Raw genomic sequence first — 24,724 nt, 5'->3', positions numbered from 1 at the left:
TTTATATGTAGCTTAAATTGTCAGGCACTCAGTCATTTCTCAAAATTGTTTGAAAATATTATCAAACACACTTCCCCCAACATTTTATGAAATGTAATGGAATGCAGTAAGGTATGTGAAATACAATATAATAATACTGTCCAAAGCCAAGTATAACTTCTTAATACATAATTTCACTTATTTTGATAACTTCATCTATAGCCTTAAAGCCAGGATTAAGGGAAAAAGAATCAGTCAACAAGAGTCAACTCCTATAAGCATCAACCACAGTCATGTAAATATCCCAATATAATGGAAAAATAAATGGATGAAATTTTTCATTTATAAGTTTTCTGATGCATACAAACTTTCACAATCAGAATGTTTTGTGAACCATTCTGATGGATTCTTTTTTAAAAATTGATTTTCTTTTTTAAAAATTCATTCTACAAGCTCAAGAAAATATTTAAAATTGTATTTTCTTTTAAGCACTATTATTTTTTTAAAGGTGGCATTTCTAAAAGAAAAGAAAGTTGGTTAAGCTGTTCAGTTTTCCTAGGACAATACATAGTTTAGTTTAACCTACTAACTCAATTAGGTATTTCTATTGATTCATCCAGAAAAGGGACACAAGAAAATATTTTTAAAAGAATGGTCATTGTAACAGTTTCGACAGATGCTATAGATTAACTACATTCAGAAAAAAATCTTTGAACAAAGGAATACAGCAACTTTAACTAGCATTCTCTCATATTAAAAAAAAACCTATAAAAGATGTATTCATGTTCTACTGAGTACAAAACAAAATTATTAAAATATTACAATGTTAAACACAAGATTAGAAATCAACTAGTTTCATACCCAATATAGGCACTAAATACTTCAATTTCCAGCTGATTTTTCAAATTTATATTATGGATTTGACTACAAGGAGTTTATTCCTACAGGATTAAATGAATTACTCAATGGTGAATAGATTTTAGGTCAGAATTTTATAAGGATAGCTTGCTATGAATCACTATTCTACCTGCTGCTGTTTCTGCTCACTGTTGCAGGTGGCCAAAAAGATCATGCCCTGATCAAGTAAGTGTGCTGTGATCTACTTACATGTTTAAAAGTTGGCAATAAGGTAAAAAGGCACAAAGCAAAGTAGTAATTTTTTTCCTATTACTTAGTTGTAGAAGAATCTATTTACTTTTGGGTTCTGTTTAAATGATCACTAAGAGGAAACTATAATTTTCCACGCCGGTAAGGGGGAACAGGTAGGTCATCTTCATAAATTTAGCAGCCTTCAAAGACATATACAGGGGTTGGCAAAAGTAGGTTTATAGTTGTGAGTACATGAAACGGAGTTTATTCTTGAATCATTATCCACTAATTACTGTATTACTTATTTGTACTACAACTATAAACCTACTTTTTTGTCCTCCCCTTTATATGAACATTTGGGGGTATTTTAATAATTGAAATTGCAAATGACAAACTGCCACTTACTGTTAAAGACCCTTTATGTTTAGTATCTATATAGCCATTTCCTCATATTTTCTTTAAAATCTATCAGTATAGCATTTCATTCTATGCATGGCTTTGCAATGAATAAAACTAAATAAGTAGCAAACTGATACTCTACACCAGTTCATTTCTCTCAATATATATTTTTAAATATAATGGCAATATTAAAATAGGTAATAATGCTATAAGATTTCACACAAAGTTAAACAGCTTTTGTTTTTTCTTTTGGAAAAGTTTCATTATTTAAACTCCACACATTTGACATCTGACAAGGAACATGTAATTTTCTCATAGAACATTTATTCCATCAGTTTAAACTGAAGTGTCTCATAGAGCTAAACACTAAAAGAATTCACATTTAAAAAAAGGCAATAACCTGTATATACACACAAAATGATCATTCCATAAATATTTACATAAGGGAAAAAATGGAGAATCACTAAAATTGGAAACTGCTACAGGTGTGACAATCCTTTCTTTAGACCTTTTTACTTAGTAATCAGATAAGCTTACAGAAGCATAACTAAAATATTTTAGTTTTTAGTTTCTTATTATTTAAAGGAGTCAGTAGGTTATAAACAGTCCAAGATTTCAGGGACCAACTAATTTAGTTTAGTTTTTACTAACAAATCTTCTTTAGCTCTCATGATGAAACTAAATTCACAGAAAAAATAAATAGTATGCTAAAAGATATAAATAAAATTACAGTTCATCCTCCTTTATAAAGACTGGTTAGCCGCTCCAATTCTTTACAGTTATCCATGCTCAAGGCTTCTGCCTTTCTTCGAAGTCGCTCATCTCGGTACACTTTTGCTGCGTATTGCATATCTGTTTCTGTTAACAAACAAAAATACTTTGCTAAGTAAATAATAATTTAGATCACTGAGTTGCTTTAACCTAAATGATGTTTCATAGATAGAAGCCCTTCAAATACTTCTGTTAACTGACTTTCTAAAAATAGGGAAAAATCCAATTGCTACCTTTAAAAGCCATTTGGAAACCTAGCATGTAAAAAACACAGAGCTGTTCAGGAAAAGAAGCAAGGATAGAATCCTACCAACCTCTTCCCTCCACTCCAGTCCCCAATGGTTTAAGAACTGCTCTAAAGCATCATCTTGACTCCTTATCCTAAAGATATCCTATGCTATTCAGTACTGCTACTGTTTGTTTTTGCTGTGACCTTTTGTTAAGGTTTCATGTTACTTAATTATGCCAAGACTTGGAAGAAAATTTTGAAATCTTTTTGAGTTTTCTTGAATTAAAACACACACACACACACACCCCTTACTGAAGGAACACAAATGAGAAAAAAAGCTTACACTACAATCATAGTAGTGATATTCACCAAATAAGTACTTCTGAGGCTGCCTTCAGTATGTGGAATGCATTTTTTTACTAAAGAAAAGTAAATGAACTAGAAATCAAACATTCTTCAGGGAAGTTGTCTCTTATTTTCCTGTTATTCTCAGCCATTTCATTGTTTGTTAACACTTCCAAAGGGTAGCAGTGCTTAGAGGGGATGAAACAAAAAAAGGGAAAAAATGGAAAACAGTGACCACAGTAGAGATAATTAGTCAGGACTACAAATAAGATACTCAAAAGTAAGAGTGTTACCTATTTTTAAAGATCTTCAAAAATGATCTTTATGCAATCAAATCAGGCTTGGATTTTAACAACTAAATAAATCAGTTCACCTCTTTAATTAACAAATGAGGCACTTAAAAAATCCATTTGCAGCTGATTCTTCCCAAATGAGGTATATTAATCCAAAGTTCACAGGGATAGTATATGGTAGAATCTAGATTCCAATCAAAATCTCCCACTCCTAGTCTAATATTCTTTCCATTAACTCAAATTATTGTATTTTATAAAATAACTATTTTACCAATCTAGGCATTACAAAGTGTTGGAAGTGAATTTAAAACAGAAAAACCCTGGCAAAAGAATATACATTGGACAATAACCTTTTTGATATTAACTTATAGAACAATAAATTAATTATTGTCTTAACAAGTGAATCTCATCTTAACAAGTGAAACATTAAATCAATAGATTAATTAATGTTATAGAGTCCCTCCCCATTTTCATCTTCATTTAAAACCACTAACATAGATGTGCTGAGCTTGAATTTTATTTATTTTTTATTTTATTTTTTTTTAGATTTATTTATTTTTAGAGAGGGAAGGGAGGGAGATAGAGAGAGAGACAGAGAGAGAGAAACATCAATGTGCGGTTGCTGGGGGTTATGGCCTGCAACACAGGCATGTACCCTGGTTGAGAATCGAACCTGCGACGCCGGTTAGCAGCCCACGCTCAATCCACTAAGCTACGCCAGCCAGGGTTTGAATTTTATTTTGAAAATCTCAAGCCTACACAAGAGTACTACAATGAATACCCTAAAACCCTTTACTTTGATTAGTTCTTCACATTTTGTCAAATTTGCTTTAGCTATCTCTACAATAAAGCCTGTTGTTATTGTTGTGGTGATATTATAACTTTGTAGAAACATTTGAGAATAAGTTACAGATATCATGGCCTTTCATTCCTAATTACTTCAGCATGTTTTTAAGAACAATTGCTTTCTCTTATATAACCACAATACAATTTTCAAATTGAAATTTAACAATGATACAATACCATTATCTAATATCTAGTCCATATTCAAACCTCAAAAATATTACTGATGACAAAAATCCCCACAAATACCATTTAAATCCTTGCTATATGCAAAATACTGTTATAGGATGAATGTATATTAAAACATTCTATCTCATTTAAGTATTGAGCTCTGATTATGTACTAGGCAATTCTAGACTATTCCTTGAGTAGGGAAACCTGCAGTTATCAATTCCCAAGACTTTGAATACGTTTTTAAATATTAAGCATTTGATAAACTTACTCTGTTGTCTTTCTTTCCAGCAATTATTTCGAATATTAGTCACATAATCTTCTTCCACACTTTTTTCAACCTTTTGTAATAACATTCCTTTATATTCATTTTTAAAGTCCTTGTTGACATAATAAACAACACCCAAGTTTTCTGTCTGCATTTTAATAGTTTGTCCTGATCCACTGTAAAAGAAAATGCTTGCTCATTATTTTTAATTAAAACTGTACATTCTGATCTGCTAGTATAAATAAACCAAGCTAACAAAATAATGAAAAATAATTAAAAAGTCATTACTGGTAATCATTTATTTACATTATTTCACATCACCAACCACTATCATTCATGTCATAAAGAAGTAATCATATTTTTTAACAATCATTTTGATACAGTATGTTCTTGTAACTTCTCTTAATTTTTAGTTAACATAAATCTTACTTGAAAGAAATATAAAGTTATCTCTTATTTTTAGACCAATGTTTTTAATACTGTAAAATCACTGGCAGTATGATCTTATAAAGTCTCCTATAGGTTCTCTTGAACCTAAATACCATTATTATAGTGAAGTTTCTAGAATAGATGCATTAAATTTCTTGTATGCACACACCTTATATATAAAGTATTTTATGGAAAAATACTTCATATAAAAGAAATTTTTATTTCATCAATATTTTACAGACAGAAGAGTGAAATCAATTTCCCCTTAATAACAAAAATCTATGTGAGATTAATGGAAATTCTATTTTTGTCTTTAATGTCAACATATTACATTAATTGCTATCAAATTTAAATAGTATAGCACTTCAGTCTTTATCCACAATGGAAAAGATGTAAACTAACAACATAATGTTTTATCACTTGAGTAACTATTTTAAAAATTAGGCATTTTAAAATCTGATATACACTTACAGTAATAGAAGATATGGCACTTAAAAGCTGAAAAAAGCACAAGGCCTTTTAAGGAAAGCCAAGTAAGAAACAATTGTAATTCTTTTTTGTAAAACGTTACTTAGTTACTTACGATCTGGGATGTAAGGAATAAGGAGGATTAGAGACCATCAATTGACTTAGTAATGACACGAGGATCAATACAATAATCGGCATCAGCTGAATAAACACAGAAAAACCTCCCTATAAAGAAATCATCAAAGAACAAAAAACTGTAATATAACTGTACTTGTCAATAATCCATCAGCTATCATACATTTTTAGAGGCAGAAATGGTATTTGAGATCTGATTCAGTGTTTTCAAATCTGTCCGAACATACCAACTTGCTCAGGTGGTTCTTAAAATACAGCTTTCCAGGTGCTTCACCTAGTGATCCTGATTTGGAAAACATTAATACAACCTAATCTTATTTTACAGACCAGGAGTTCCCTCTCTCACACTCATAGACCCTATCAAATATGCAGCAGGTGCACTTTTACTTTGGATTTGAGGGGTAGAACATGGAAGCTGATGAGTGGCAGAGTGAGGGCCCAGGCCTTTTAATTTATAGTCTAGTGCGCTTTCCACTTACCTTTCTACTTCATGTGATTTAATTGCTGTATGCAATTAGGTATAACTGCATTAAAACAAGGAAAGTTACATCCAATTTAAGTTTTCCAGTGTAAAATCTAAATTCTTTAGGACCAACAATAAGACATAACCTTCAAAATATACACACTGCGGGTTACCTTCATTAGAATCACAGAAAAACACATTTAAAGGTGTCATATTGCTCAATCACTGTCCACCTTGACTTCTACACGTGCTCCCCTAATATCTCTAAGGGACATTCTAGTCAATACTTGCTCTATTTTCAGACAGCTCTAATTGCTTTTTCAGAACTGAAATTTGCCATTTTACAATTTGTAATCGTATCATAAACATACATCTCCTCTTTCCTCTTCTCTTTCATGTCCACTATGTCGATGCTGATGCTGTTGGCTATAACCAGCTCGCCCATTTGAAAACGAATGTACGCTACCTAGAAAAATTAAAAGCAAGGTTAAATTAGGGAGAGCAATTATGATAAAAAATTATATTTTCCTTTACAAAGAAAATATTTTAAATTTTTATTTATACTTTGAACATTTAATTTTTAAAAATTACTAAAATAATGCATTATTGAATAGTGAAAGCTTATTGTCTTCTCTTTTTGTGAGTGAAAGGTGGACAGAAATGATTCTTCCCAGACTTTGCCTCCTTTAAAAATTAATTTTTTCATGAAAACTTGAATACAAGTTCTTTCCTAATATGTATACATGAAGAACTTTCATTGTGGTTGGTTGTTTTTACAAACCTTAGATCATTACTCTGAAACTCTGCTTTCTGCATTTATCTACTAATCACAAATACCTCTAAAAATCAAAAGACAGTGATCTAATTTATTTTTGGAAAGAAAAAAAAACATCTGTAGAATACACTATGGTAGAGGTGGACCACAATTTATTTGACTATTCTCCTTCTGATGGACATTCAAGTTGTTTTCAAATAAGGTGACCAACCAGAAATGGCTACAACTGACAAAGTAAGCTATGTTAAAAAAGCAAACGAACTGTGAAAAAACTATCAGAAAATTTACTATTACCTGAAAGACTTTTGATCGTTCCTAACATATTATTAGTCAGAATTATTATTCTGAATATTTTTGAGAGGTAATTATATATCCTAATATTTCAAAATACAGGTTATATTTTTCAGTCAATAATTTGTATTTATACATCATCTTCCCTACCAGGATTCTTTATAAAATGTCCTATTAATGACCATCACCTTTCTCAGTAATATTAGGACAGGGCCACCAGACCAAATTACAATGCTAAGTTTATAAAAATTACCCTAATTTTGAATGGGATGTTTAACTTTAAAACATAAGGAAATGTTGTAAAAAAAAAAAAAAAAAAAAAGACTGGAGCTTTAATTTTGAACACTTTAGAGGAACTGCTCTTAAAGAAAATTAATTTCCACACAACGACTCACAGTAAATGTAAGCAGAGTTTAGTACTACTTATGCTATTATAAAATCTATTCATTTAGTAGTACCTCTATAATATTTTATTTTGATAGCCTGCAGTAATTATTTCTATCTTAACATAATTTTAAAAACCCACTTTTTATATAACCTACAAATCAGATATTTTAATAGTATGTCAATGGAAAACACCTCTACATTTATCCAAATTAGCAACTGACAATATTATAATAAAATATCTACAAAGATCCCCAAGGAACCAATGTCAAATAGTTATCCACAGTCATAATAGCACTTAACTAAGACATTGCCACTGGATTTCCTACTTACATATCCTTTCTTCAGCTTTACATAAAATACAGAATATCTGTACTCTTCATTTCTTTGTATTTTCAATTAAAATATGTTCTAGGAAAAAGGCAGATTTATAGCAAATGTAATGAGTCTAACATTTTCTTCTACCTTCAAACCATCACAGGATAATAATAATGTAAGAAATGTAGGGAAGAAGGTAGATGAATCTCTAAGTAACCTATATGGAGGTAAGAATCTTTAGCTTTGAAAAATATAATATTTACAATTAACATTAAAATACCTGAAGGAAATCCACCACCGAAAAATATATTAAACAAGTCTTCTGGAGTTATATCAGCTTCACAACCTCTATGGAAATTAAATCTACCATTGTTTTGGTGATTACATGCTTGTTCTTCATTGCCTGTGAGGTCATATTGTTTTCGTTTTTCTGGATTGCTTAAAATAGCATAAGCATTTCCAATCTCTGCAAAAGTAATGAGTAAAAGTTGATAAGCAAAGTTTTTACATTTTAAGACTACCCCATATAAAAAAAACTGTCATATTAACAACAAAAACTACTTGAGGCTAATTAATAAAACAGTAACAATTTCTTTTAAAGGTATTATACTTGCTTGCAATTACACATATTATTACCTCCCAATACAATTTTTATACTACACAGTCAAGTATCCCTCCTACCTTAAATATAAAGGAATGTTGATTTTACTTTCTTACTATTGTGCTCTATATCCTAATATCCTGCTTCTTCATTTTTGAGTATCCTAATCTAGTCAATTCATTAGTATGGTTCAAACCTATAATAATAGCAGTAGCTAGCTACCAACTGCTGGGCTCTGAACCCAACCCATGGACCCCAAACCTTATTATATTATCCATTATTATACCCACTGTACAGATGAGTTGCCTAAGGTTCACAAAGATTAGGGAACTTGTTCAAGGTCAATTTCTTTTAGCACAGCAAGTACACTGTATGCAACCTACATCATAAATCTTATTTTGCACGTTGCAGCTATTCTGCATTCTATTCCTGAAAAATTTATCCCTCTTAAAACTGTAAACTCGCCCTGGCTGGCATAGGTCAGTGGATTGAGCGCAAGCTGCGAACCAGGCATCGCAGGTTCGATTCCCAGTCAGGGCACATGCCTAGGTTGCAGGCCATGGCCCCCAGCAACTGCACATTGGTGTTTCTCTCTCTCTCTCCTTCCCTTCCCTCTCTAAAAATAAATAAATAAAATCTTTAAACAAACAAACAAACAAAAAAACAAAACAAAACTGTAAACTCCATGAGGGTAAGGACTGTGTCTATGTTTTCACTGCATTATCCCCATGGTTCAACATAAAGTCCAAATTTGTTTTTGAATAAATCCAGATGATCTTTAGTTTTACCCTCTCACTTTGTTACTTTCATAATATTTATTTTTAAGAATTCTACCTCCCATCTCATGCTCCTGAATCCAAAACAGGCAATGGTATAGGGGGTGATCATTTCATAGTTATATAAATTTATAATCGCTATATTGTACACCTGAAACCAACATAATATGGTACGTCAACTGTAATTGAAGAATTTTTAAAAATTATTTTAAAAAGAGGCAATGGTACATTCGTTATCAAAATATCTTCCTGAGGTAATTTATAAAAGTGTAATGCTTTCATCTAAAAGCAGAACTACCCTATTCTCATTCTGACATTTCTAATAATTAAACATTTCATAAATATAGCTTGCTTCTTAAACTACATCACATAAGCCTCTTGCAATATGAGATATTTTAAAAATACTTTTTGAATCCCATGTGATTGCTGCCATAGGTACTGTGAAGCAAATAGACACTCATTAGGTAGTTGTTTGGGGCTGATCACGTATCACATTGAAATTAATTAAATACAGATACTCTGGAACTTTCTTCTGATAGGGCTTCTTAAACCTGGATTTCAGAGATAGGTCTCAGATGGTATGGGAACCCTAATGCATGAAAAATTAGGTGAATGATCCATTTATTTGAGGAGATGGTCCAAAACTTTCTTTATATTCTCAAATAGATCTATGACTTAGAAATGTAGCCATTATTTATAAAGTTGTTTCAGTGGGAAAGTATAAGCAGAAAGCCCAACAATGCACTTGCAAACACCACCAAGGTATTAACCTATAACCTAAAAAAAAAAAAACAAACAAACAAACAAAAAAACCCCGTCTATCAATATCTGCCAAAGTTGTACTCTGAGTAATAATATCAGCTTTAGAGTTTAACCTCTATTCACTAAATGGACTATTTCAGGTAATTTCATAATGTTTTTACTTTGTAAAGTAATAATATATTGTCAACCCAATTCTATTTTTAAGGCTTTGCATTTTTTTTTTTTTAATTCCAGGAATGGGTGTAAGTGGAAGAGGATAAAGAGGGATAATTGGTAATGGGAAAAAATACAATTAAAAAAAGTATTCTAAAAAAATTCCAAATGTTAAGATATTTTATAAGATACTTGTGAAATACTTTCATAATACATAATTAGAGACATGTAAGAAAATTTATTCCATCCAATGTGCTAATTTTCTATTAACTTACTTTGTGCTATACCATAATCAAAAATTTTTTCAGTTCCTTATTATTTAGAGAATGAAATTCAAAATTTATTTCGGTATTCAAATAGCTTACAAGATACATTTCTAGTACTGGCTCAGTTACTTCACAAAAAGACATTTTCCCTTTATTTACTTCTCTTTAATTAAACTTTTCTTATTTTGAAATAGCTTTAGATTCACATAAAGTTGTAAGAAATGAGTAATACAGACCTGTTCAAATTTCTCCCAATGGTAATATCTAGTAAAATTATAGTACAGTGTGATATAGGGTACTGACATTGGTACAATCAGGATATAGAATATTTCCGTCACCACCCTCATGTTGCCATTTTATCGCCCTCCCCACTTCCTACCCCTCCACCCCCTCTTTAACCCCTGACAACCACTAATCTAGTCCTTATTTCTATAATTTCAGCATCTCAAGAATGTTACATAAGTGAAATAATGCAGGATATAAGCCACATAAAACCTTTTGAGATTTGCTTTTTCCAACCAGCATAATTATTTGGGGATTGATCCAGGTTGTTTTGTAAAAACAATATAGTTCATTGCTTTTTATTTCACAGTATGGATATATTGTTGTTTTATCACTCACCCACTGAACAGCATCTCAAGTTTCTAGTCTTTGGTACAGGTTTATGTGTAAACATTAATTTGCACTTATTTGTGATAAGTGCCCAGGAGTGCAATTGCTAGGCTGCAAAGGAATCTGAATACTTAGTTTTTATGACAAGTTGTCAAACTGTTTAACAGAGTAACTGTCATTTTACATCCCATCAACAATGTATGAGTGATACAGTTTCTCTGTATCCACAGCAGTAGTTGGTATTTTCACTATTTTTTACTTCAGCCATTCTGATAGGTATGTAATGATATCTCATTTTAGTTTTACTTTGCATTATTTCTAATGGCTAATGAATGGATGTTAAGAATATTTTCATATGCTTAGTTGCCATTTGTATATCATCTTTAGTGGAATGTCTCTTCTTGTTTCTTACCTATTTCCTAACAGAACTGTCAATTTTTTAAATTTGAGTTTGGAGAATTCTTTACATATTCCAGATATTAGTCCTTTGTCAGCTATGTGTTTGGCAAATTTTTTCTCCCTTCCTGCTGTTTGTCTTTTCATCCTTTTCATAGAGTCTTGGCAGAGCAAACCGCCAAGCAAAACTTTAAAAAGTTTTAATGAAGTCCAACTTAGTAACTTTACCTTCTGTATAAATCATTGCCTAGCCCAAGATCCTAAGGAGTTGCTCCCATTTTTTGCCAACACTTCAAAAAGTGTTCTAAATTTACATTCATGATTCATTTTGAGTTCATTCTTGTATTAAGCATGAGACCTATGAATATCCAATTACTCCAAAACCATTTGCTAAAAAGGCTGTCTTTCCTCTAGTAAATTGCTTTTGCGCCACTGTAAAATAGCAACTGGGTATATTTGTATGGGTCTACATCTGGGGTCCCCAGACTGAAGTCTATCACTCTCTCAATACCACACACTTTTAATAACTGTAGCTATAAAGTAAGCCCTCAAATCAGGTATACTGATTACTCCTACTCTATTCTTTTAATAAACTTTTTTTATTTTTTCAGATTCTTTGCCTTTCCATATGAGTTTTAGAATAAACTTGATTTTATTTATAAAAAAGTCCTGCTAGGTAGGATTCTAACAGGCACTGTGTTAAGTATATGTATCAATTTGTAGAGACTTGATATTTTTACTTTTTTTGACTCTTCCAATCAATGAACAATTATTATATTTAGATCTTCTGATTTCTTTCATTAGTATTGTATAGCTTTCAGCATACAAATCCTATACAAGTTTTGTTAAACATCAAACTGAAAACTTTTGCATAGCAAAGGAAACCATCAAAGAAATGAAGAGACAACCTACTAAATGGGGGAACATATTCACCAATGATATATCCGATAAAAAGTTAATATTCTAAATTTATACAGAACTCATACTACTTCAAACCAAACCAAACCAAACCAACAATTCAATTTAAAAACAGGTAAAGGACCTGAATGAGACACTTTTCCAAAAAGGACATAGAGAAGGTGATAGACATATGAAAAGGTGCTCAATTTTGTCAATAAGGTCACTAATTTTGAGAGAAATGCACATTAAAATCACAATGAAATATTATCTCACGTCTGTCAGAATGGCTGTCATCAATAAATCCACAAATGACAAGTGCTAGCAAGGATGTGGAGAAAAGGAAACCTTTGTGCACTGTTGGTAGGTAGGCAGATTGGTGCAGCCACTACGGAAAACAGTATGGAAGTTTCTCAAAAAATTTAAAGCGAAACTGCCTTATGACTCAGTGATTCCACTTTTGGGGACTTACTGGAAGAAACCCAAAACATCAATTCAAAGGACTATACACAGCCCTAAGTTCACTGCAGCATTATCACAATAGCCAAGCTATGGAAGCAACCCAAGTGCTCGATAGACAAGAGGATAAGAAAGATGTGGTACACATACACAATGACATATTACTTGTCCATAAGAAAGTATGAAATCTTACTATTTGCTACAACATGCATGAACCTAGAGGGTATTATGCTAAGTGAAATAAGTAAGCCAGAGAAAGACAGATATATGATTTCACATGTGGGATCTAAAGAACAAAGCAAATAAACGAAAGTGAAACAGACTCACAGATACAGAGAGAGAACTGTATTGGTGAGGGAATTGGGGCACTGCGTGAAGGAGGTGAAGAGAATAAGAAGCACTAATTGGCAGTTAAAAAATAGTTAAGGGAAGTAATTAAAGCATAGAAAATACAGCCAATAATATGGTAGTAACTATGTATGGTGCCATTTGGGGTACTGGAAAGATCAAGGGGAACGCTATGTCAAGTACATGATTATCTAACCACTAAGTTGTCTACCTGAAACCAATACAAAATAAAAATTTTTTAAAATTTATACCTAAGTCTCTTATGTGTATGACTGTAAATGGTAAAGTGTGGGTTGTGAGTGGGGCCACAGTTTTGTTTCTATGGTATTTGGCTGCAGGAGAATGGCTATTGCTTAAAAGCTTGCTGTCTGGCTGTGATACCCCTTTCCTGTTCATTTGGCTAACTTTAGAAATCAGGCTTTTCTCGGGAATTGTGTTCATTGATGTTTCTTGGTTGTCTGCTTCGCCAGCACCCCATTTGATATAAAAGGCAAAATGAAGGGAACCCAACCATGTCACTGCCATGTTGTTCTTTCGGTCCCAAGGTCCCTAGCCATTCTACCTTCTCTCCTCCTTTCAGAGTATTCTTATGTTTGTTTTGTTTTACATACAGTATTCGGTTGCACTTAGGGCAAGGAACAAGTAAGAGTAAATACACTCCAATTTTTGAAGTGAAAGTTCTCACTAATTTTTAAATAAATTGCTTCATTCTCATACCCAAGTTTCTGCCACTGTATCTCTAACCATAGAAATCATATTCATCTCGACAAAACTCTTAATTCTCACTTGTTATATGAAGATTTCTCTAATTTTTCTGATCATACTACTTCATCTTTCTGATTCTTCTTCAGCTATCTTTATTCTGTTTTTATATCTAATTATATTCAGTCTTCTGGGAGATCCTGGGCAAATCAGTTAATCTCTGTGACCCTCAATTTTCTTATTTGTGAAAGGAGGATGACACTGGTCCCCTGACTATTTCATAAGATATTTAATAAGCATTAAATGAAAAACTATAAAATGCTTGTCAAATGTTAGGTATTATTGTTATTCCAAATTTCTGTGTAAGACATGACTTTCCTTTGTAATGATTTCTTTGTGTTTAGAGATATACTCTAGATGTTAAGAATATTGAACTAATAGATCTAACACAGGCAATGGCATCCGATCCATTATTATTTATCAAGCAAACACATATACAGCAAATCCATGTCCCTTGTTATGACATTCATGTATACATCAACAAGACAGACACTATTCAAATAGTTTCTGGGACTTCCAGTCAAGATGATGGCATAGGTAAAAACAGCTTGCCTCCTTGCATAGCCACAATAAAAAATTATAACTTAATTATAGAACAGCATCACTTGACATAGCTCAGAACTGTCAGATCGAGTTGAATAAAGTCTGATGACTATGGAATTAAAGAAACGAAATCCATCCAGACTGGTAGGAGGGGCAGAGACACGGAATGGGCAGGTCCCCCAATCATATGTAGTTGATAAAAATTTGGGAGGGATATATCAGTAGTGAGGATTCCCAGCCCTACACTAGGCACCCCAACCCAGGGTTCCAGTGCCAAGAAGAATCAAGTCCCCATAACTTCTGGCTACAAAAAAAAAAAAAAAAAAAAAAAAAAGTAGGGACTGAGTCAGTGGAAGAAACTTCTAGAGTCCCAAGCAGTTCCTCTTAAAGAACCCACAAAGGACTTACTCAGACTCACTCCTTCTGAGCTCCAGCATCAGGGCAGCAACTTAAAAGGTGCCAATAACATACAAGAAGAACTAAAGTGTCTGGCATCAAGGTGAAAGCGGGAGGGGCAGCTTTTCCCAGACAGAAAGGTAGGCAGAGACCATTGTCCCTTTTCTGAACCCTACCCCACAGAACCATAGAACCACAGAGCCGGCAGGCATGTGCCATATCTGAAACTCCTTCTACCTGGCTAACACTGTTCACCCCACCCTGGAGATCTCCTGAGGCTCCATCCCACCCAACTTACAGGCCCACCCAAGCTGTTACCAGAGACTTTTCCATATGAATGGCTGGTCCTCACTCATGCATTACAACTTCCTAAAACCTCTCAAAAAAGCAACTTCTCAACAAAGCTGGCCTCAATGAGTCCCCAACCCCTGTAACCTCTTGCTAAGTGGCACCAGGCCCAGCACTAGCAGCAGTCAGCCTAGATTCACAGCTTGTCTTCACCTGGGACTCTCCCAAGCACAGCACAAGTAGCAGCCATCTGAGATTACTTTATAACCCAGGTAGGGTGGCCCTGGGCAAACGTGGGTAGGGGGTCACCTTGGCCTGCATCACCCAGGAAACTCCAGAGCCTGTGCATCCAGGAGACAGCTACAGAACACGCTGAAGCACCCCCACCCTGCCCCTGCACAGCTGGCTCTCCACGTTCATGGCCAGACCTTACAGCTGACTAACCTGGGTATCCCTCCCATTGACCTGTCAACAGCCATCAAGGTTCAACTACAAGAGGAGGGTGTACTCAGCCCACATGGAGGACACACCTAGAGTACCCAGCTTGGGTTATAGGGGAGGCTGTGCCACTGGACCTCACAGGACACCTACTACATTAAGCCACACTACTAAGATAGAAAGTCACAGCAGTTCTGCCTAATACATAGAAACAAACACAGGGAGGCTGCCAAAATGAGGAGACAAAGAAACATGGCCCAAATGAAAGAGCAGATCAAAACTCTAGAAAAAAAACTAAACAAAACGGAGATAAGCAATCTTTCAAATGCAGAGTTCAAAACACTGGTTTTAAGGATGCTCAAGGAACTTAGTGAGAACCTCAACAGCATAAAAAGATCCAGTCAGAAACAAAAGGTTCACTAATTGAACTAAAGAACAATTTACAGGGGATCAACAATGGAGCTGATGAAGCTGAGAAACAAATCCATGGTTTGTAATATAAGGAAGCAAAAAAAATAACCAATTAGAACAACAAGAAGAAAAAAGAATACAAAAAACAAAACCAAGGATACTGTCTGTAATCAGCTCTGGAACAACTTCAAGAGTCTCAACATTTCCATCATAGGAGTGCCAGAAGGAGAAGAAAAAGAGCAAGATATTGGAAATGTATTTGAAAACGTAATGAAACAAAACTTCTCTTAATTTGGTGAAGGAAATAGACATACAAGTCCAGGAAGCACAGCGAATCTCAAACAAGATGGTTCCAAAGAGGCCCACATGGTAATTAAAATGCCAAAGGTTAAAGATAAAGAGAGAATCTTAAAAGCAGCAAGAGAAAAGCAGTTAGTTACCTACAGGGTAGTTCCCATAAGACTGTCAGCTTATTTCTCAAAAGAAACTTTGCAGGCTAGAGGAGATTGGCAAGAAATATTCAAAGTAGTGGGAGAAAACTGTACTTGAACAATGATTAAAATAAAATTAAGAAAAAAAAATAAATATTCAAAGTCATGGAAAGCAGGAACCCACAGCCCCGACTGCTCTACCCAGCAAAAATATTGTTTAGAATTTAAGGGCAGATAAAGAGCACCCAGATAAGAAAAAACTAAAGGAGTTCATCACCACCAAACCATTATATGAAATGTTAAAGAGACTTATTTAAGAAAAAGAGTCTCAAAACTATGAACAATAAAATGGCAATAAATACATATCCATCAATAATTGAATCTAAAAAAACAAACCAAGCAAAGAAGAACAAAGACAAATTCATGGATATGGTGAGCATCCCTATGGTTGTCCAATGGAAAGGGGTTGTGGGAATGGGTGAGGAGGTGAAGAGATTAAGAAGTACAAATAGGTAGTTACAGAATAGCCATGGGATGTAAAGTACAGTATAGGAAACTGAGTAGCCACAGAACTTCTACACATGATCCATGGACCCCATGGGCATGAACAATGGTGTGGGGACTGCCTGAGGGAGTGGGGGGTGCTGGGTGGAGGGGAGTAAAGGGGGAAAAATTAAGTCAACTGCAATAGCATAATCAATACATTATAATTTCAAGAAAAACAAATAGTTTCAGAAATACTTATGACTCTCTGAAAACAATGTAAACTATTTTGAAAATATCCATGTCAGAAGGGAAGTTACCTATTTCAGTCAAATATTTTTTAAAAGTATGGTTACATATATTATGCAAGTTACTCTCAAGATATAAATAAAATATTCTCTGCTTTGAGAAACTTACAATCCTAACTGTAAAGAACAAATAGCCACATGAACTTATGAGTCCATTTAGTCCACATCCTTGATAACAACCTTTTATTTTTAAAGCTTTACAAAACACACAAATGAAAATCTCTCTTCTACCTAATTTAATTCCCTAAACCGATTTCAACCTCTTTTCCTCAGAGGAAATTAAAAGCAAGTGGTTTCTATAGTCTACAAAAATGCTTTGGTAATTATTGAGCAAACTATCTATACTTACCTTTTATACAAAACAAAAAAATACAGTCTTTACTTAAAATAAACTACTTTGTATCCCCAAAACAGAAGTTAAGATCAATTGGTTAAAATTAAAGATGACCCAGAAGGTAATGAAAATATCCTGTGTGCTGAATGAATACAACCTGTCATTTCTGTACGATGACACGAGATGTAATATTTTCTAATTAACTGCCTTTACTCACCAAGCATCTTAGGATTACAACCTGGGTTTTCTATGTAGTTTTCACTCAATAAAAAATGGGCTCGTCAACCACTCCTTATTCCTAACCTCTTTGGGGTTATCTGGCATTCTGATTTACAGATAATCTCCTGTGTATTGAATAATATAAGTCTCTCCTCTAGAGATAAATCACCTCTTAGCATGTGTATAAAATATTAAGTTTCTAGTTTTGTAAAGAAGATCATTAAAATCTAAAATACACTAGAGCAAAGTACAATCACCTCTGTTAAGCCCTTTCTGGGTGTCCAGCTTGGGTGCATATTTATGCCATTCACCACTTCAAAATGCAATACAGGCTGTAAAAAATACTGGTAGACCCACTCACTGTTATTCTAAAACCAATAATGCTAACATGACTTCAATGCAGAAATGGGAGAAAAAAGCAGTTTAACATTCTTTTTTTTTTTAAAGATTTTATTTATTTATTTTTAGAGAGGGAAGGGAAGGAGAAAGAGAGAGAGAGAAACATCAATGTGCCGTTGCTGGGGGCTGTGGCCTGCAACCCAGGCACGTGCCCTGACTGGGAATCGAACCTGTGATGCTTTGGTTCGCAGCCCGTGCTCAATCCACTGAGCCATGCTAGCCAGGGCTAACATTCTTAATATTAATGAAGAATTAATACTGACATCACCAAGCAGATCACAAACATGCAAATAACTCTCACCTGTTTTTAAATGTTTTTAAAAAACAACAAAAAAATTAAATGACTTTAATTCATAATGTAGAAATTTTTCTTTAGCTTTTGGGGGAATACATGGTGAAGTTAATGTTTTTGAGTAAAGAAAAATTTCCTGTAATATCAAGACACCACTTTTAATTTAACAAAACAACTGAGAAGGGTCTGTCCCAGTGATATTTTACTTTTACCAGTACCACTTTGGTGGCTGCTTTTACTGGAATATATTAACAATCCCCAAATGAATTTTGCTTGGCAACTTCTTTTAAGAAATAAAGCCATTTGGAAACTGTTCTGTGTAAAAGACCAACCAAGTCATCTATCTTTTAGGAATATTTTAAAAATAAGTATTGTCCTGGCTGGTGTAGCTCAGTGGATTGAGCACTGGCTGCAAACCAAATGGTCACCGGTTTGATTCCCAGTCAGGGCATAGGCCTGTGTTGCCGGGCCAGGTCCCCAGTGGGGGCCACATGAGAGGCAACCACACATTGATGTTTCTCTCTTTCTCTTTCTCCCTCCCTTCCCCTCTCTAAAAATAAATAAAATCTTTAAAAAAAATGAGTATCTCTTTCCTATTATTCCAAGATACCAGCATTTATTTCACTGTAAGCATTATAGTTGGCTCTGTAAATGTCAAAATTCATAAGAACAAGCAATTACAAATTTAACCATTTTCCTATGAATTAGAATTTAACTATTACAAATAAATTGTATGTAACAAAATAGGAAATTACAAAATCAGTTCTTTTACATTTATTTGCTAAATTGGCAAAAACTGAAAAAATATTGTGAAAGAAATGAAGACAAATGAAGTAGTCAAGAGAAATGACACTAATTATGAAAAAAGAAAAAAGTCACATTAGTTAGAATCACATGTAAAAAATGCAAAATTTGGCCCAAGTTAATAGAAATATAAGAATACTGGACAGAAAGCAATTCCAAGTAACTTCCCAATTTTAATATCTTAATCTTAAAAACTCTCAAAAACTATATTTTGCTTATTTCATTTAGAACCATATGGTATAATATGCTACAGGTTCGTACATAATCATCACATCACTTGTTCATGGTAAACGAGAAAGCATGCATGGGTATCTACAAGTTACTTAGGACTTTGCCAAAACTGGCATGTTGTTTTCATGAAGGCAAACTGCATTTGTTTGGCTCTTGGTACAAGAAGTTAATAGTGAAGTTTTAAAGGATTTTGAGGAGCCTTGCTTATGCCAGATTCTATGCACCAGTCTAAAGGCGGAATTTAATATTCTGAAACACTATAAGTGTATTCTAAAAAGAGCTTAGTAATATTGCTTTAAAAGGTTTACTTTACTTTTAAAAGCATCTGTTGCTCCAGGTGCATGGTTTTTGTCTGGATGAAACTTCAAAGCAAGCTTTCTATAAGCTTTTTTCAAATCTTCATCACCAGCATCTTTGGTAACTCCAAGTACTTCATAGTAATTTTTACATTTGCTTATGCTGTGAACAAGAGAGTGTGTTATAATGAAAATTTCAAGGAAGAAGTTCATATAATACTGTAATGTTTTATTTATTAGAATAGTATAAAGAACTGTCTGTGGATTGTTTTCTCAGTATCAAATGATAGTTTATCACATTAAGGGTTATTACTTCATTCTGTTTTTTAACCACAGACTATTCCTCCAACCTCTTCCCAGTCTAAGAAGAACTGACCATGAGAATGTCCTTGGTGCAACTTGTCACAACTACAGAAAAGTAAAGCAAAGTCCGTAACAATTGTGGATAAAGGAGAGAGCATAGAACCGTAACTGAAATGAGAGGATAAGAATACGTTTACAGTATTTTTAAGATCATAAAGCAATTCAAGCCCTGCCTGGTATGGCTTAGTGGATTGAGTGTCAGCCTATGAATTGAGAGGTCGCGGGTTTGATACCCAGCTGGCACACATGCCTGGGTTGCATATCAGGTCCTCAGCTGGTGGAGTGCAAGAGGCAACTGATCCATGTATCTCTCGCACATTGATGTTTCTCTCCTTCTCTTTTTCCCTCCCTTCCACTCTCTCTAAAAATAAATAAATAAAACCTTTAAAAAAAGGAATTCAATAATCCTCACAGATTACGTTGCAGCTACGGAATAGTATGCATTACACTCCAAGAATTTTGTTGTTGCATAATGTATATCTAACCAAATATCAAAGCAACAGTTCTAGTGCATGTAAAATAATTACAGCACACTATGGTCAAGGCAAGTTAATTTAGCTCGGCCACGCTAAAGAGAATTCATCTGTGAAAGACAAAAGCTCTTAATAAAATATATCATGGGACTCAAAAATGTTTAACCCCATTTTCATCATGAAGAGCATACTCTTTAAAATTACAGTTAAGTCCTCATTTGATGTTATTAGGTTCTGTGATTCCAATTTTACCATTGGCTAATTGACACAAACAAGAGTTAAGTTCCTATAGCTTCTCAGCAATGATATGAAACAATGTTGAATGAATCACTGTTATTCAATGACCTACTGTATTTGCATAATTTATAACCCTGAAGATATAACTGATTTGAATCTGGTATCTTTAATGTATATTATGAAAAGAAATACTTGGGACAGAGAACATTAATATCTTTGGATGCTAACATTCTCCCACAACCTCATAATTTTTCTTCACTAAAATCCAGGAATATTTTATACATTTTTGTGCCATACTTTATGATTTTAGATGTGTTCCAGTGTGAGTGGCTTGATGACAGAAGTAGTAAGTAACAGGTAAAAGGATCCGAGGCACAGTTGTTCACTGGCAGCTAAAGTGTTGTAAACCCTGACTCACAGTTTTCAAAGAAAAAGTCAGGATTGGTCTTTTTTTTTTTAAACTGCTGAACATATTAATCATCACACTACTTGGTACATGAATAGGTTCTCAGTAAATATTTCTGGAATAAATGAGCCTCAGCTCTTCTTTTATAATGAAAACATTCATCATTTGGCTCAGGGCCCAGAACTTGGAGACAGTCTTCTCTGGGTCTGCATGTGTGAATAAGACTCCACTTCGGGGGGGGGAAAAAATCATCATTTGGTATGTGAAGTAGCAAGAGAAAAAACTGTAGAAGATTATAGAAATTTGTCCATATCACATCAATAAAAATCTGTTATGCAGTCTTCTTTCTAGTAATGATAACTAAAATTGGATTTTTCTACTTTAGATACTTAATAAATATTAACACAAGTTAATTTCATTTCATGAACATGACATTTCTTTTATTTAGTCAACAATATTTATTGAGTACCAACTATGTCCCAGACAGTGTTCAGGTGCCTGAGATACATTAGTGAATAAAACAGAGAACTATCTTGCCATGGTAGAGACTCAGTCCCCTAAATATGATGAGAAACTATGCAGTAGAAAAAAAGGGAAGGGCTCATTTATAGAATACCTACTTTTGTCAGGCACAGGTCCACAATCCCATACCCATGTTCTAATATTCATTAAGCCCTGAAAACTGTGAAATTATTCCATCACTAATCTGACTGCAAAAACCTGACTTGAACATTTTTAAAGGTAAAATTTGACCTAAATAAATGTGAAACTGCTTCAGTCTGCATTTATTCCATTTAAGTGTGAATAGTTGTATGTTTTGTTGTAGAAATATTATCATTAGTGTCCAAGTTGCTTACCAGTTATATGATGTATACTGAATGTATGCTCCTTATTAGCTTTCTAAAATACGACGAATTCTGATTACAAAATACATCTGGTCCATGAGGTTTTCTCACAGAGAATTATAGAGTCTTATTTTTATCCTGATTATTTTACACAAATTATCTCATTGTGCCTCATTGAGTTAATATTATTCTTATTTAACCAATGAGGAAATCAAAGCTTTGACTGGTTAACTAAATTGCCAAAAGTCATATAACTAAGTAATAGATTGGAACCAGGATTTTTATCTTCAACAAAAATTTACTGAACATCTACTTTCTGCTAAACACTGTTTCAAATACTATAGTGGTAAATAAAATGTCAAACAAAATTCCTGCTCTTACTAAATGTGCAATTAGGACAGGGGCAAGCAATGAACAAACATGCAAGTAAAATATAAAGAGAATCATATAGTGATAAATATTTAGAGAAAAATAAAGTGGCAAAGGTGAACAGAGAATGGAAGGGGAGGCTTGCTAGAGTGATTAGGAAAGGGATCACAAGTAAGAGTAAGAATGCGAAGCTCACTTGTATGACTTGAAAATCCTGTTCAGAACCTGAATAAAAAAGGAGCCTCCTCAGACTCCAGAGTAACCATCTTCTTTCTTCCAATTTGTTTTTTCTAATCAGTGTTTAGACAAACTTTCTCACCTTCTAGATAGTTTCAAATGTTGGTTTTGGTGCCCAGAACATGTGTTCTCTGCCTCTTTTCTTGCTTAGTTTCCACCACTTCTTCAAACCTCAGCTTAGCTCTTTCTCTTTTCCAAAACTCAAATTCCTCAAAACTAGGTTTGGTGACTGTCTTATAGCCTCTCAAAGCTCGCAGAACTTAGCCCTATGCCAGTAATTACCACACCGTACTGCAATTACTGTTTTCTTGTCTGAGTTCTCTTTTTATAGGCCCCTTGAAGGTAGACACTGTCTTGTTCACTGTATGTGTTGACAGATGGATGGATGACTGATTTAGTTTAAGGGTAGAAATGGTGAGGATCCAAAAGTAACTTTTGGACCAAAGGTAGTAAGTGCTATAATGAAAATGTAGTTGGCATCAAAACTCAATTTGGAACAGAGGAGAACTGACTACAAAAAAAGGAATAGAGCTAAGAATATGACACACACTGCCTGAATGTAGAAAACAAAAGGTAGTAAACCAAACACTGAACAACCCTCAAGTCATTTCTGTTTGGTTTGACTGCGTAAGATGTTTAATTATGGATCACATTAACCCTTTAAATTTGTTCTGTTGACAATTTCTGAGCACAAAAGGCTAAGCAATAGAAAAAGGCAGCCCAGGAAGGGGCTGCTGGATATTATAGAGAAATTAGGTTGGAATTTACAATCCTCTAGAGATGGGTCATAAAGGTAAAAGAATTGCCACAGTGGGAAAAAAAAGTAAGAAAAACAATTAATTCACTAATTCTTAGCTGTATCTAGCTCTGTCATATCTTCCATGCACTAAATTTTTCATCATATATTAAAGGAGAAATCTTTGAGAAACCAGCAGAAAGGTATGAAGTTGGTATCACCAATGGAAAGCTGAAGGCTATGTATTTCAAGTTAATACTCTAAATACACTTGTTTTTCTAATTTTTCACACCTGACTGAGAAAACACCATTCATATATTTATTTTAATTAGTATTTTTGTTCATTATGCTCCTTTTTACCAGATAAAATGCACTGTCACACTTTTAACAGTTTGCTCCTTACTGAAAGATTCAAACTTTTTTCTCCATCCACACCAGAGAATTTTTTTAAAAAAAGGAAAGAAAAAAAGAAAATAAATTAAAAAGAGGTAACCCATTACCTACCCTGGAAGGAAATATTGTGAAATAAAGGCAGAAAGATCTGTCTGGGAGCTCAACAATGGAGAAGTATGTCTGGCTCAGGCTTCATATCTTTATGTGTATAAAAACAGTGGCAGGGGAGGAGAGTCTTTTTTCAGTTCTTTTTAAAAATATGATATAGCTGATTATTTAAATAGATTCCATGTTTAATTGGTGTTTAGGGAAATACTTGTTTATTCTTGGACACAAAGGATTATTGTATAAGTTTAATAAAGCAATTTCATTTAAAGGACAACTTAAATCAAATACTAATAAAACCCCCATAATTCACATGATTGAATAGCTGTACAGATATGTTCTGAATTGATAAATATAATGATGACCCAGTTAATGATATTGCACTGATCTTATACATTTTAAAATAAAAGATGGGCTTTTTTTTCAATGAGATATGAAAAACCTTTTCAAGTTAGATTGATGACACCTTTTTCTCAATAATTTTGCAATGTCAAAGACAATAAATAGTGCTTAGTTTCACAGAATGTTATTTTGAAAAGTTGCATGCTTTGTCTTCCATCTTACTGTAACCTAGCTCTTACTTATGCAATGGATGCAGTATTATTGCATGGCTTCTCCCACTGAGCCAAATAGTTACTGAGCAACTTGTTTGCATAATTGTGCTAACCAACAAGATAACACGGCTTTCTTCAGAAAAATCCCCTGTGTATAGGGAAAAAAAAAACAAAACCCCAAAGCATACCACTTGTAAGTGTGTGCTGGTGATCTGTTACCTTACTAAGGCAACATTTAAGAAGGCTAATATAATGAATAAGTGTTCCATGATTGGGCGAAGCAACTCTTATAAAGGTATTAATGGAAGTATTTTGGATAAGTTAGGGATTCTAAAAAATGTCCCAATCATGTTTAGTCCCCAAAGGAAAAGTAAACTACATTTATTTAATAAAAAATGTATAATAAAATTACTGCCCAGAGAAACAATCTCTAATATGGGTATACTAACAT

General features: G+C 33.7%; 1 protein-coding gene across 3 annotated transcripts in view; it reads right to left on the bottom strand.

The window, feature by feature from the left end:
* Positions 1–801: 801 nt before the first annotated feature.
* The window catches only part of DNAJB14 (DnaJ heat shock protein family (Hsp40) member B14), a 50,605-nt gene continuing 26,682 nt past the window's right edge, over positions 802–24,724 (bottom strand). The window contains exons 3-9 of one of the 3 annotated variants that reach the window (XM_036026040.1): positions 19,573–19,718; positions 7,931–8,116; positions 6,254–6,348; positions 5,400–5,509; positions 4,391–4,563; positions 2,198–2,325; positions 802–1,268 (exon numbers count right to left, since the gene is read on the bottom strand). In XM_036026040.1, coding sequence (XP_035881933.1) covers positions 2,201–2,325; positions 4,391–4,563; positions 5,400–5,509; positions 6,254–6,348; positions 7,931–8,116; positions 19,573–19,718 — 835 coding nt within the window. In that variant the 3' untranslated portion in view covers positions 802–1,268; positions 2,198–2,200. Of the gene's footprint in view, positions 1,269–1,335; positions 2,326–4,390; positions 4,564–5,399; positions 5,510–6,253; positions 6,349–7,930; positions 8,117–19,572; positions 19,719–24,724 lie in introns of those variants that run through there. The other 2 variants (XM_028506069.2, XM_028506071.2) reach the window with 2 other exon arrangements.

This window comes from Phyllostomus discolor, chromosome 1, assembly GCF_004126475.2.
Source record: "Phyllostomus discolor isolate MPI-MPIP mPhyDis1 chromosome 1, mPhyDis1.pri.v3, whole genome shotgun sequence".
Taxonomy (NCBI): Eukaryota; Metazoa; Chordata; class Mammalia; order Chiroptera; family Phyllostomidae; genus Phyllostomus; species Phyllostomus discolor.
This window is presented reverse-complemented; position numbering and strand designations above follow the sequence as displayed.